Source organism: Tenrec ecaudatus, chromosome 9, assembly GCF_050624435.1.
Source record: "Tenrec ecaudatus isolate mTenEca1 chromosome 9, mTenEca1.hap1, whole genome shotgun sequence".
NCBI lineage: Eukaryota > Metazoa > Chordata > Mammalia > Afrosoricida > Tenrecidae > Tenrec > Tenrec ecaudatus.
In genome coordinates, this window is record NC_134538.1 from 77,087,580 (window position 1) to 77,102,977 (window position 15,398).

The following is a 15,398-nucleotide window of genomic DNA, read 5'->3' on the forward strand; positions in this document are numbered from 1 at the left end:
TAAGCCTTTGGGTTCTAGATATTCTCTTGGTGTGTGGATTCTGCATTTAACATACAGCCATAGACCAGGACACATGGTTTATGCTGAAGTTTAATATGAAGAACATAGAGAGACTGATATCATTAACTCCAGTTACATACCAGCCTTTTAAAAAAGTAAGGGGAAACCACTTCAATAGCAGGTTCTGGAAATAATAGTATTTCCTAACTCTTGCTGCCTATTACCTTTGGAATTTCTCTTTGAATACAGAGTCCCAGGTCTACCAAGGCCACTAGCAAAGGGGTCATGACCAAAGTCGGCAGATTCTATGGTCAAATACACAGCAGACCAACTCACTGCCCTCGGGCCCATGCTGGCTCAGCGTGACCCGAGGACGGAGTAGCACTGACCCTGTGAGTTTCGGAGGCTGTAACTCTTGATGGGAGTAGACAGCCCAACTGAAAACATGTCCGAAACACATGAGACAAAGCTTCCACATCCCCGAGTCTAAGGACCTGGCTGTGCGTCTGGCAGTCCACGGTACAGTCATACTCTGCTCCAACACTGTAACTCAGAGGCCTCCATCCTTCAATCTTCCTTACACACTGTCCTATTTTCACATACAACTCAAATTACCATGGCTTAGGCCAGGCACATGTTAGTCTTCAAAATGACATCTGCGACACTTTTAGAGATCTCTTGTAGCAGACTAGCCCAATACAATGTGTCATTCGATTTCTTGACTAGGGGCCTCCGTGGGCGTTGACCCGGATCCTGCTCCACGGAAATCCTTGACAACTTCAATGTTTCCCCGCTGATCGTGGTGTCACCTACTGGCCCGGCACGAGAATTCCCACATGCACTCTATGAATCCGGAGACCATGGTCTCCTCCTCTTCTGCCATCTGTGTCTTGTTATCCTCTACAAGACTGAGGAAGGTTGATGTACTGAAAGTGCGCACGAAACCCAGTCTTCAGGCAATCGCTGTGCCCACGGGCTTGCTCGTTGAGTCCTCAAGAATTATCGAGTGGATCAAAATGCTGTGCTGTTTCCATCTTTCATATTCAGAAAAACCAGCTGATGGTTTGCAGTTTCTTAAAGGTCCCAGGTAGAAAATGCAAATACGATCAAATGAAATTGGGTGTCATTTCATTTGGGTATCATTGCAATCTATGGAACTTTAATCACTTCTGTAAGATCCACTACTATGAGTGAGACCCCTTTAACAGTGATGTATAGGAAAGGTTGTTGTTGTTGTTGTTGTTGTTGTTGTTGTTGTTGTTGTTGTTAGGTGCCACGCAGTCAGTTCCAACTCAGAGTGACCCTCTGCACAGCAGAACGAAACACAGCCCCGTCCTGGGCCATCCTCATAATTGTTTGAGCCCATTATTACCACCACAGAGTCAACCCTTCATGTCAAAGATCTGCCTCGTTTTCGCTGCCAAGCATGATGTCTCCTGACAAAACCTCACTAACCTTTCCACCAAGCAGCATTCTGACTGTACTTCTTCCAAGACAGACTGTTGTTTTTTTTTCTTTTGACAGTGCATGGTACTTTCAATAGTCATTGCAAGCACCATAATGTAAACACATCATTTCTTCTTCAGGCTTCCTTGTTCAATGCCCATGCATAGAAGGCGATTGAAAGTACTTGGATCAGGCAGGCCCACCTTAGTCCTCAAAGGAATCTCCTTGCTTTTCAAGACTTTGAAGAGGTCTTGTGCAGCAGATTAACCCAATGCACTGCATCCTTTGATCTCTTGACGGCTGCTTCCATGAGCATTGACTGGGGATCCCAGAGAGGAGAAAAAGTAACACTAGCGCCACACCTTATCCTATGTAGAGAGTTAAACATTAGTCTTTTCTCTTTTTTTATTTGCTAGGTAGTCTTCCTGGTCTGCAGGCAATTGCTTCCTGCCCCAAAGTACAGCATGCCATAGAAGGTAAATCTGAAGGGGATCTTTCGTCTCTTCAATCTGGATTACCTTCCAAGAGACCTAATGGTGCTTAATCTATGAATAACAACAGATGTTTCCCCTTGTGACGATTCATTTCCCAATAACTCAAAAAATCCAAATCAAAAGCAACAGCAACCCCCAACTCAGCGTAGAGGCCTCAGAGTGGTCTCCATGCTCAAGGTACACCAGCTGAGGCCGTGTGGTTGATGTGCATCACACGCCAAAGGGCCCCTGTCCGGTGTGAGCTCTCTGGGGTTGTGCCGGATGAGAGTTATTGCTGCAGGCTCTTCCACACGCTGCATTGGCCAAGTCCTTGTCCAGTGCGGCCTCTCCGACGAGGAGCGCGAGCTGGGCTGCAGCTGAGGGCTTCGCGTGGTGGTGGCACTGACCAGGCTTGATCTGGGTGTGGCATCTCTGGTGCCAAAGGAAGCTGAAGTTTTGGCTGAACATTTTTCCACCTTTGCTGCGCTCAGAAGATCTTTCTCCGATGTGCACTTCTTCGTGTGGAACCAGAGGCGTGGCAGTTAGATTTTTAGGTCAACTTGATGAGTCGGCATCGCATGGTTGGCAATGAATTGGATCTTTTGGTTTGGATGCTGCGTGAACGTGGAGGGGTGGAGTCTAACCTGTCCATCAGGTCACAGCCTGTCGTGCCTTCCTGGGGGTGTGACCTTTTCCTAAGGGAAAAACTAGGCACTTCCCCTCTCAGCCACTCGCCTTCCTCCTCACTGGGGCTGGGACGTCACTGGGACTCTGTATCTGCCTCCAGGGGTGGCCCTGAGGCCTGCCTGACCCTGAGAGCTGCCGGGGGGGGCCTTGCCATGTTTCCCCAACCATGGACCTAGGCCACCCTGCACGCACCAGCCTGTGAGTTCCCTGTGGCCGCTCCACCCTGCTGCGTCGTCGGCCTCTGTCTGTGTGGCTCTGCAGAGGGCTCGGCTAGCATCGGGACCCTCAGACTTGAGCCGGTCCAGGCTGGGATGCCTTCTTGATAGAAAGCTCTTCCTTAAAGATGAGGGTCACTGGCTTTGTTTCTCTGGACAATCCAGCCGAATGCAAGAGGTGACCTGTTATTGAAGGCTTTCCCACATTCCTCGTAGAAAACTCCAGTCTCCAGGACTACTTAGCGGCAATAGGGTAACACTATTCTACTTCTTTATTGAAATGGATTTTTTTTATTTCTAGAAAATTCTATTAAAACCCCAACCGTTCAAAACGGAGCACTAACAACCCAAACACAATCCATCCCATGTCTGAGTTGTGAGTCTTTCCACGCCGACAGCACCAGGCAACTGGTTTTCAGTGCTAGTATTTTAAATACAAGTCGGAGTTATAAAGTGCTTATGCAAAAGAAACAAAATTAGATAGTATTTCTTATTCATGCCTCAATCTTATATAACCATTGCAATCAATAGTATGTATAAAATGGCAAAACAGATTACTGGGAATATTAACCTTGGATTGTATGGCTTTCCTAAGATCCCACAAAATGAATGCCAATAAATATCAAAAGTATCATGCAACACAACAACCTACTGCCATGAGCTGATTCGGACTCATGGTAACCCTATGCAGGATAATGTAGTGGTCGGTCTTGAAAGGAGCAGACAGCCTCATCTTTTCCCTGTTAGCAGGGAACCCTCACCCAACAGTGCCATGAGAGCTCAACTAGACTAATGAATACATTTTTCTATACGTTTCATTCATTTAATAACTACCGTGAACATCCAATAATCAAGGCACGTAAGAAGATCTAACGAAAATATCCTAAGCATCTTAAGATACCTTAGGGAGAGCATATGATGAGGAGGAGATAAGAAATGGCTCGAACTTCCCAAAGGTCCTTTTGGGAAATTAGGGAACAGTGCATTTAGATAAGAATCCCTATGTGCCAGAGGGGGTGGGTGGTTGAATTTTCTGGTTAATTGTCTCACTCTGTGCTGATAATGTAGAGTCTACTCTCCTGTCTGGAGCCCTGGTGGTGTAGAGGTTACGCATTGGGATTCCACCTGCAAGGTTGACAGTTCAAAGCCATCAACGACTCCACTGGAGAAAGGCAGGGCTTTCTACTCCTGTACACAGGGCCAGTCTCGGAAACTCTCAGGAGCAGGTCTACTCTACTCCTTTAGTGCCTCTTTTACTGGCCTCAGACATAGTAACTGGAGGAGTACTGAGCACCCGCTGGCTGCATCAGCAGCCCTCTTTCCCCAGGATCCCAGCCCAGCACGGAAAGAGGCCCTGAGTGATGCAAACAGTGAACACATTTGGCTGCTAACCAAAACGTCATGGGTTCAAGTCCATCCAGAAGTGCCTCAAAAAAAAGGTCTGGCAATCTACTCCCTCTCCCCTACCACACACACACCAAAAATAAAAATCAGCCACTGAGAACCCTACGGAGCCCAGCAGGGGCTTCCCTGAGCACCGACAGATGTGCCTGAGGAGGCAGGTCACGCTTTCGCTCCGTCTCCGATGTGACTTCACCACCATTGCCCTTTGCTCTGCCCAGGGGCAGCTCTGACTGACAGGATGCCAGCTGGTAGAGAGAGGCTCATGGGTTTCCTTGAAATGCTAACCCTTTCCTTTACAGAGGGAAATCTGACCAAATCCCTCCCTGCCTGTGAAGAGAGCATATCAGGGTCCCGAGGTTTCTCCAGACACCTTAGAAATAGTCTTGGAAGGCTTCAGTAGGTGTGCCCAATCCCCATACCTACCAAATGTGCCAAGATTCCCTCTGAGAAAAGGGCTCTCATTGAAATCTCTCTGATGACCACCATCGGGATGGGATTGGGAAGGAGAAGTCCTGCATTCTAGCCCCACCCTTTCCCCCAAAACTGAGAGTAGGGTCTCAGAGAGGCTCGTCTGTGGCTCATCGTCCTCCGGAGCAGTTCCCACTGGACCAGTAGCTTGAAAACTAAGGGGCTACCCAGTGGCCAAGGAGATAAGACCCACTCTTCCATCTTCCCCTCATCACGAAGGGAAACTGTCCTTTGTTTTGCATATTGGACTTCTGTCTGGGATCTCATTGGATTGCTTCTTTTAAAACAGCACCGTGATAAATAATGAAAAGCTCATCAGGTTCTTTCCACCTCAGACACTCTGTCCAATCACAGGGTGGAGTCCACTGGACAGTCTATTCTCCACTCTAATTAGAGAAATTTGCCATCGTAACAAGCCCAGCTAAGTGCTGGGCTGCTAACCAGAGGACCGGCTGTTCAAAAGCACAAGCTGCTCTACAAGAGAAAGATGAGGCTGTCTGCTCCCATAAAGACCCACAGCCTCAGAAACCCTATATAAGTGATACAGTGGGTCATATACTGAGCTGCTAACCACAAGGTCAGTGGTTCCAACTGCCAGTCACTACACAGGGGAAAGATGAGGGTGTCTACAACTGTTGAGATGTAGTCTGGGCATGATGGGTGGATGTATGGATTGTGATAAGAGCTGTAAGAGCCCCCAATAAAATCATTAAAAAAAAAAAAGATTTAGTCTCGTTAACTCAAAAGGGGCAGTTCTATTCTGTCCTAGAATGCCATTATGAGCTAAAATTAATCCAATGGCAGTGATTCTGATCTTTTTAAACTGGCTCGATGGCAGTGGATGGATGGATCTTTGTAAAAGAAAGAGCAACGAAAGCTGGCGTATAGCTTCATTCATTCATATACGCATTCATCATTCATATGTTTCACAAACACATGTTGATGATTTGCTATGTTAAGCTGGTTAAGTATTATAAATCCACTGCCATCGAGTCGATCCCAATTCATAGTGACCCTGTAGGACAAGTCGAACTGTCCCTTTGGATTTCTGAGACTGTCCATCTTTACAGGAGCAGAAAGTCTCATCTCACCCCCACCCCTGGGCAATTGGTGGATGTGAACTGCTGACTGTGTGTTTAGCGGCCCAACGTGTAAACCACTATGTCACCAGGGCTCCCTTGGTTAAGTACAAAGATGCAATAATGAACAAATGGGACATATCTCAGCCCCCCTGCTGTACGCACCCAGGGCACATAGGGAGCAGATTGCACAGCCACACAAATTTGATATAACAAATGGGACGTACAATGAAGGAAGCATGGAGTTCCCGGGGGCCTGTAAAGGAGTGGGTGGATGGGGAGCAGGAGGGAAGCACCCCCAGGAGGTATCAGCCAGGCTGCACCAAGACCCTCTTCCGTCTGCATCGTATGTCACTGCAGACTTCAGAGGAAGGCATTAGTCAGAACTGCAGGAGGAAAATCTGACGCAGGCCGGGAATGGAAAATTTGTGTATAACTGAATACTATATTCTTAAGTACCGTGTCACTAAATATAGCCTCTTGGGGGAAGGAGGGAGCAGGGGAATAGCTGGCGGCGCTGAGCGGCCGTCAACAGCCTGGAGCAAAACGAACCCATCAGTGGCGCACACACACTGAAGAGTAAGTGCCCACGCGCCCACACACACAGTGCCAGAGGGGCAGCACCGGGCCAGCTCAGGCTAGAAAACAGGAGCCCCCCTGGGCTTTGTCTGCACTTGGCTCGGTCCGTTTCTGTCCCCAGCCTCCCTCCCGCTGCACGCCTCCGAGGGGCTGGCAGGGCGCAGGCGCGCTCTGACGTCACCAGGCTCCAGCGCCCATACCTTGTTCTCCTTGTAGAGAAATTCCAGGTGCAAAACCTTGCGGAGGTCGTTTCTGCTGTTGATGCTGAGATCCGAGCGTGGGCGTTCCTGGTCCATGATCACACACGTCTTCTTCAAGCCCTGCGGGGGGGAAAAACCGGATTCTTTCCTTAGCCTTTGATTAAATCAAAACCTTCGCTTCAAAGAAGGTCCTGCTCATTGTGCGCTTTCGCATCCTGCCTCCCTCACCAGGATCTTACGAGAATTTAAAAAAAAAAAAAGGCTTGAGTTTATTTTTATATAAACTTTACCCTTGACTTCACCTTCCTCTTAACTCTTTTTCTGATTCTTTCCAAAGACTCTGGGCTAATCAAAGGCTGGAGTTATCAGCCCATTTTACAGGAATGGAAGGTGACGTTGAGATCCGTGACTTCTATAAGGCCAGGTTGGGAGGCCTGGATTCGGTCCTAGGTTTAGGGTCACAGCCTATGAAGCTTCAAAAAAGGGCACCAGTTAATCCCTGGTTTTCCTCCACGGATGGTTTGGATAAGTTGTGTCCCTCCCCCACCCCCACCCCCCAGCTTATGAAGAGCATCAAAATGTTTGTAGAAAATAACAAAATTTTAAAAGATACTGGAATTTTCCCCAAAACTGTTTCCTTGGGAATTCTATAGTATCCCATTTCGGAAAGAATGGGTTTTCTTTGTTAGGGAATGGGGCGGTATTGGTATAGGGTGTGTGTGTCTCATCAAACTCTGGAGCCGCAAGAGAACAGATTGAGCAAGCAACGATAGGAGATGGATGTCATGTGACATGAAGATGACAGTAGGAGCTGAAAAGACACGACCTTCCCTCAGAGCTGGCAGGGAGAAAGCCTTAGAGCCAGGACCCCTAGTTCAGACGCCAGCTTCCACATGGTGGGAAAGAAAATGTCCATGGCCCTGTTTCTGCTGAGGCAGCACTCAATGGCTGAGAAGGTGGGAAATCATGAGGCGGAGCTTAGTTACACACATGCCACCAAGAAGAGCCTCAGGGTAGAGCTGCCCCTGGGTTTGTGAGACTGTAACTCTTTACAGGAGTAGAAAGCCTCATCTTTCTACCCCGTTGTGTCTGGTAGTTTCAAACTGCTGGCCTTGGGGGTTAAGTAGCCCAACACGTCTTAACCACTGTGGTACCAGGGTTCCTGAAGACACCACAGTGGCATCAAATAGTGGGGGCCACAAGCCACCCTAACCAGTGAATCTGGGATTCCAGACCCCTGGCCCCTGAGAAGCACTTGAGAAAAGTTTGCGTAGTCTCCAGGAGAGCCAGCTTCCGTGATCCAACACCCAGCTCCCATGAGACCAAGTGTCAAGGCCTAGGGGAGACACACCGTGGCAGCAGAGACGGGGCAAGCCGTGTTCCCTCCAAAGAACCAGAGCATCTGCCTATGAGCCTCGCTGGACCCTGGACCGTCCTGGCCACCAAGTGAGCAGGCGCTAGGGGTGGGAGCCACTGCCTCCCCATCTGCTCAGCCTGACCTTGTTCCTGAGGGCTCTGGACCCTCCTGCCAGACAGGATCTCAACTGCTCCTCCGGCCTTTCTGTACAGAGCTCAAACTGCTGGGGGCACCAAACAGAACCTGCTGCCAGGCACGAGTTCAGGTCCATTTAAGAAAAAGATAGGAGAGGAGTCTGTGTGTCCATGTAGAGGGAAGGTGGGGGCATGCTGGAGAGCATTAGGTAGAAAGGGTCACACTCACAAGCAACACCTACATTTCATCTGGCCTTAGCCATGGTGTTCCCACCAAAGTGGCATTGAATGTTCTAGAACGATGGTCCTTCTCTGCAAGGTAACTATGCTGATCAGCCGAGTTTTGGAACATTAGACAACCCCCGGGCTGTGTGGACACCAGCATTTGAAAACCACCCAAGGAGCCCAGGCGGAGCTGTGAGTTTCACGCTGGACTGCTCATCGCTTGGTTGGCAGTTCAAAGCTACCAGATGCTCCTCAGAAGAATGAAAAAATGATCTGCTCCCATCAAGATTTCTAGCACGGAAACTCTATAGAGGATAGCTATGATTTGGAATTGACTCGATGGCATTGGATTTGACTTTGAGTGTGTGTGTGTGTGTGTGTGTGTGTTTATTTTGGGGGAGGGAGGTAGAGATAAAGACACCCTCAGGGTCAGCCAGTCCTCAATCAATCCAGCTGTAACTGTCATCCATTCAACAAACATTGGTTACAGACCCACGAAGTGCCAGGCTCTGTTCTAGACTCTGGAGATACAAAAGGAGTCACCCCCAGGCCCGTAGACACAGAGCTGTCAGCCTGCAGGGGAATCGGACCACCACAATCGGACTTGTGCAGAGGGAGCAGCTGCTAAGATGCCTCACGACACAGGCAAGTAAGCCAACTGCTGACTGAGCATCGTCCATGGCTGGCTCACTCTTGTCTCTAGTTTCCCATCTGGGAGCTAAAGGGAATGGACCGCCTTCCATGTGGCAGGCACGAGACCAGCTGCTGCCGATCCAAGTCCCTGGCCACATGGAGCTGACATCCTACAGAGGACAGGACAAGAGTCCTACAGCTCAGGGGGTAAATACCAGGGGGAGGCGGCGGAGCGGGCCGGGCAGGAGTGTGGAGCAGGGCTGCTGCTTTATACAAAGTGGTCTGGAATGTTGCGTTGGCTGTGGCAGTGGTTGGGTGCTCTGTCTCCTGTGCTACGGAGCAAAGCACTGCCCGGTATGGGGCCGTCCGTCCTCAGAATTGTTGCTTTGTGCCAGCCCACTGCTGCAGTCACTGTGTCGATCCATCCATCCAGGGTCTTCCTCTCTTTTTACAGGCCCTCTACTACGCCTGAAAAACGATCCACTGAAAGCCTGCCAAGGAGCAGCACAACTGCACTGATTGGGTGATAATAAAGCAGAGACCTCAAGGACGTGAAAACACAGGTCATGCAGCTACTTGGAGGAACATGTGTAAAAAAAGGAATGGCAAGTGCAAAGGCCTTGTGGCCAGGAAGGCCTGTCAGGGGAAGTGGCAAGAGATGAAGCCCAATGGGTCTTCAGAGTCTGACCAGGAAGGGCTTAGTTGACGCTTATAAAATCAGGAGCTGACGGAGGGACTGTGAAGAGGAATGTTGTGAACTCACTGCATCTCTTGAAGGGTCCCTGGTTTGGAGGGCTGGCAAAAGATTGCAAGAGGCCAGCAGACACCAGGAACCAGAGAGGAGGCCACTGAATGGTTCACATGGGCGATGGCGTGGCTTGGGCAGGGGCAGTTGCAGCAGAAGTGGCAGGCAGAGGCTCCCTTCTCTGGGTCCTCTGAGTAAAGCCAACCGATTTGCTGGTGGCCTAGACATGAGGAGCACCACAGGTGGAAAGTCCAGGAATTCCAGAATTCTAGTCTTGGCAACTGGAAGGAGGGAAATGCCACTGACTGAAGTGGGGAGGACGACAGAAGGTGGAGGGGATCTGGAATGGAGTGGGGGCGTGTTAAGTCTGAGGTCCTTACTAGTTGCCCAAGTGGGGATGTGGACTAAGGCCATGGGAAGAATCTGAGCGCTCAGGTAGAGGCCTGGGCTAGAGACAGAAAGGCGGGCGTGGTCAGTAGAGAGGTGGTGCTGAAATCCCAAGTCTGGTTGAGGCGCCTAGAAGACGGATGGAGAAAAGAGGTCCCCAGATGGAGTCACTGTCCAGCATGCACAGGGCTGGGAAAGGAGGAGAAAGCCAGAATGCATGATTAGAGAGGCGACAGGAAAACAGGAGGCGATGGGCTTCTTGAAGCCAGAGGAAAATATTCCAGGAAGAAGAGGATGTGCTCAACAGAGTCAACGGTAAGATGTCATTGACGACCCTGGTAAGATGTCATTGACAACCCTGGAGACGTAAGCCAAGTTAGAGTGGGCTGGAGAAAGCAAGGGATTCGAATCAGAGCTACGCAGAGTCCTTTTGATGGGTTTTGCTCTAAAAGAAAGAGGAAAACTAGACCAGTGGTTGAATGAGGCGGAACGGGATCACAATGGGACTTGGGGGGAGCTTTTATAAATGCTGATAGATAATGATACCCACTAAAATCCCAGCCATCAAATGAATGCTGAATCGTGGTGACCCTACAGGGCAGAGCAGAACTAAGGTTTCTGAGATGGTAATTCTTTACGGGAGCAGACAGCCTCAACTTCCTCCCACAAAGGAGCCGGTAGGTTTGAACAGCCAACCTCCTGGTTAGCAATCCAATGCTTAACTCATAGTACCACTGGAGAAGGAAAAAATATATTGGACCCTAAAGCAAAGCAATGCCCTTGAACCCACAAAGCAACAGAAGGCCCTCCATGAAGGGGTTGCCCTTAGAGAAGAATGGGTAACTCCCTCAGAGGAACAAGAGGCAGGGCAAAGTGAAGGGTGCCAATCCAGCATGTGGCCATTGGCTCTTACATCAACTTGGTGGGGCCTATGTGGAAGCAGAGGTGGGGTTCAACCTGTCAATCAGGTGGTAGCCTAGTGATGACTCCTTTGGCGGTTGTGGTCTTTTTATAAGAGAGACACTGGGAGCTTATCTTTGCCTTCCTGGGGGTGGAATTCTGGTTCTGCCACCGGGGGCAGCCCCATACAGGACCCCAGATGCTCGCTCCGACCCCGTGTCGGCTCATCTCTACACCCACCGGCCTGTGGTCTCCCTGCTGCCTGCAGCTATGTGAGTGTGAAGAGGGCTCCAGCGAGCATCACTCACACCCATGGATTTGAGGTGTAGGGGCTAGGGTGCCCCTTGGTAGAAGAAAGCTCTTTCTGACCCTACATGAGGCCACTGGGCTTGTTTCACTGGACAACCGGGGCTAACACAGGCTGTGGAAGCTTCTCTTGACTGCTTCTATTTTGTTCTGTGAAATGGGTGGGGGGAACTTGGGGCTTGGAAAAAGAGATGGAGTGAAGGGTTTGAGAGTGTGAGCATGCTGTGACCAGGTGAGTCGGGGTCCCTACAGTCACCCCATCACTCCATCAGGGAGACAAGGGGCCATGAGCTTCCGGAGGCCCATCAAACATGCTGCGTTCATCTCTAGCCCTTCGCAGCACTGTCGGGGGGCAAGCCAGGAGGTTGAGTTGGACTGTAACCAGTTTGGGGGGTGGAGGGGGTCTGATGAAGGGAGAGAAGGGTATGAGAGTCGAGCATATTATTGAGGCTTGATTATAATGAAGGGGCAGTGAGAACAGATGAGAGGCTGTAACAGGTGAGAACCCAAACCCACCACAACCCACCCGTTATAACGGCAACGTTGTAGCACAGAGCTGAACCGCCTTCTAGGGGTCCCCAGGCTAGAAACCTTTACAGAAGCCACTGGCACATCTGCCTCATATGGAGTGGCCAGTGGATCCCACCTTTCAGTTAATAGCCGAGCCCTTAAGCACTGAGCCACCAGGGATCCTTACAGTGGGGTGGGGGGCTTATGCAAAGCTCTTTAGACAATCAGGTACAGACTCGGTGAAGTGGCACATTGCTTTGGCCGAGTGCCTAAGGGGGAGGAAGTGGGCTTGTAGCCGGATGGGTCACTTGGAAGCGAGACCGTGGAGAGGCTGTTCTGCTAGTAAAGCCAGGGCTTGACCCCAGAAGAAGGTGGCAGAGGCAGGGTGGGGCCACGCAATCCTGGGACAGGGAGACTACCCGAGCCATCTTGGGGCCTTGAGCACACCATGACATCCTGAGCGGAGTCATACTTGGTGTGTTCAAGGCTGCCAGAAGGCTGGAGGGCAAACCCCCAAACTCAACTGTCATCAAGTTGATTCTGACTCCTAGCGACCCTATAGGACAGGGCAGAACTGTCCGTGTGGGTTCCCAAGACCATCCCTCTTCACGGGAGTAGAAAGCCTCATCTTTCTCTCGAGGAGAGGCTGTGCATTCGAACTGCCGACCTTACTGTGAGCAATACAATGCATAACCACTACCCTACTCCTGGCTGCTGAAGGACAGAGGGTGGAAAAGTCAGTCATGGAAGATTATGTCTGAGGGGGTGGTTGGGAGCTAAGACAGCAGGTCCTTGAAGGTCCTGATAAGGTTCCTGTAGATTTTATCATAATTATGAAAATGATCCAGTGGGGGGCTTTCAGTAGCAGGTGCTGTCCAACTTAGCCTGGGCATCTCACCCTACCCACCTCCTAGTGTCCTGACGTCTCACAGGGGGTGGGAGGACTCGTGCTATCTTTCAGGGCGGCGAGTGAGGAAGATTGGAGACAATGACATCGAGCACCAGGTGGGACCTCAAATCAAGGTCACTCTCTGGGGTCCAGCTGCCCACGCAAAGCCCTGCCCCAGAGGAAAGGCTGTCAGAAAAGCAGGAGGCTGGTGGCAGCCCCAGGTCCCGCTCCATCCTGAGAGGTCAAGGGCAGCTCCTTTCCCCGGGCAGGGTCTGAGTGTGCTCAGATAAAAGGGGGGGGGGGGCGAGCAGAGCCAGACCATTCCCAAGGTCCTGTCCAGTTCTGGTGCCCGCTTGGCAGGGCGAGACAGGACACATAGTATTAACTATGTCATAAGAACCAACGACACCCCCCCACCCCCACCCCTTGCACTTATCTGACAAGGCCGAGTAAAGGGAATCAGACTTGGGCTGTGGTGAATGGGGCACGCAGTGCAAGAAGACATTGGGATGCTAAGCTGTGGCCAGGCTACCGAGGAGCCAAGAATGTCTGGGGAGGCCTCGGGATGCCATTTGTAATCGAGCTAGGAAAGACGCCCGAGGAGCCCTGCTGGCACTGAGGATCAGGCACTGGATTGCTGCTAACTGCAAGGTGGACAACACAACTGCTCCGTGCAACAAAGATGAGGCTGTCTGTCCCCGCTGCGGATGTGCCATCTCGGAACCCCTCTGCAAGGGCACTGTGCGTCGGAAGAGAGGGGCCCTCCTGGCGGCGTGTTTATGCCATGGACTGCGATTCAGAAAGTGGGTACTTCAAAATCACCAGCAGTCCCTCGGGAGAAAGACGGGCCTGGTACCCCCGTAAACAGTTACCGTCGAGGAAACTCACAGGGGCGGTCCTACACACGCACTCGATGGCAGAGCAGCAATCTCTGAGACGCTAGAATGGGCGGTGGAAGATATGTATCATAACAATATCTAATGTGTTAAGGGTTCGCGGGGGTGGCAGGGTGTGGGAGGGGGGCAAAAAAAAGAGAGGAGGTGACAGCAAAGATAATGTTTACGAATTGTTGACGCCAACGATGGAACACATCTGCATGATAGAATGGATGTATGGACCGTCATAATATTTATAGGAGCCCCCAATGAAGTGATGTATAAGAGAGAGAAAAAGAGCCAGGCTAGCAGGGGTCAGCCTCCCAGCATGTGGTACTGATCGCCAAACACCAGCAGCACTTGGTGAGAAAGGACAATTAGCCACAGATACGGGCAGCTGCAATGCGGCCTTGTGCTAGACGCGTCTGTGTATGTGTGTGGATGCGTACGTATTGTAAAAAAGAATAAATAAGCATGGAAACAAACAGAAGCAGATAAACAAACCTGGGCAGCAGATAAAACGCTCTACACCTACTATGTGCCAAACACTAGTCTTAGGAGCTGTCCATAGATTATCTTTAATACTCATCATGAATCTGGAAAAAATTTGTTTTCACCGAATCAGACTCACTGCCATCGGGTCCATACCAACTCCTAGTGACCTTCAGGGCACGGTAGAACTGCCCTGTCAAACCGTAACTCTTAGGGAAGTAGCTGGTAGTTATGAACGGCCGACCTGGTAGTCGTAGCAGTTCAGTGAGTGACCACTACACCACCGAGGCTCCCCTGAATCCGCAGAAGGTAAGTAAGCCTTATTTGCCGATAAGGACACTGAAGACCACAGCCCTGAATAGCATTCCCACCATTCATGTCTGACTTTAGAGCCTGTCTCATGTCTCCTTCCACCCAAAGATCCAATGATTCGTGGGTGGTGTGTGGTGTGGTGTGGTGTGGTGTGGTGTGTGTGTGTGTGTGTGTGTGTGTGTGTGAAGTACACAGTGTCTAGCCCAATACTGCGCAATACAGCAGCTTGAGAAACGGAACTGTCTCTGCCTGGCACATAGCTCACAGCCAGCCCTCCAGATCTCGCTGCGTGGAGTGATCTCCCTGCGCTGCCAAGCACAAGGCTTCCAGCGCCCCTTCTCTGCCAGGTTCCCACCTCCGCTGCAAGGGAAGATGGCAGCCAAGCACCCCCACCCCCAACTTCTGAATACTTAAAAAAAAAACCTCTTCTGGGCCGGACAAAAGGAGAACTTAAAATACAACGAAGGCAACAACTGGGATCCCCTTTTGTCGATCGAAAGCGTTTGACCGAGTGGAACTTTCTTCAGCCTTTGGGGGACGCTCCTGCTGCGGCCTGGCCACTGGGCTCGCCATGCGGGACTCGGCGGCTCTGCATTAGAGGAGGGGGCGGGGCGGGGCCCTGCTCGGCCCCCCAGCCCCCAGGAAAGCTGCACCTCCCCCGCTGGAGGCCCGGGCAGCCGCTGCCCTCTGGGCAGGAAGTGACCGGTGACAGACGTGGCTCCCGGGAAATGTAGATGCTCCTGCCCTGGGCAAGTGGCGTCTTTGTGGGGCATCGCGCGGGCAGGAACCAGGCCAGCGTCGGGCTCCATCCCCGAAGAGATCCCGCAGTGGCCTCCCCGCAAAATCAGAGGACGGGCCCAGCCCTTCGGGGAGGGCGACACGTTACCTTTCTGCTGAGGAACTCCCGCACCAGGGAGGCGGCCACCTCTTCCACGAAGAGGCTGTCCATGCTGCCGGCTCTGCCCGCGAGGCCAGCGCGGCCCAGCCCTGCAGCGCCCGGCCCGTCAGTCCGTTGGGGCCAGTATGGCCGCGTTGCCGTGGCGACGGCGGCATCAGCGCCTGGAAGAACTCCTCCCCTTCCC

General features: G+C 51.3%; 1 protein-coding gene across 1 annotated transcript in view; it reads right to left on the minus strand.

The window, feature by feature from the left end:
- Positions 1-15,398, minus strand: part of MINDY4 (MINDY lysine 48 deubiquitinase 4) — a 154,135-nt gene extending 138,737 nt beyond the window's left edge. The window contains exons 1-2 of the mRNA XM_075558217.1: positions 15,203-15,398; positions 6,552-6,671 (exon numbers count right to left, since the gene is read on the minus strand). Coding sequence (XP_075414332.1) covers positions 6,552-6,671; positions 15,203-15,265 — 183 coding nt within the window. The 5' untranslated portion in view covers positions 15,266-15,398. The remainder of the gene's footprint in view (positions 1-6,551; positions 6,672-15,202) is intronic.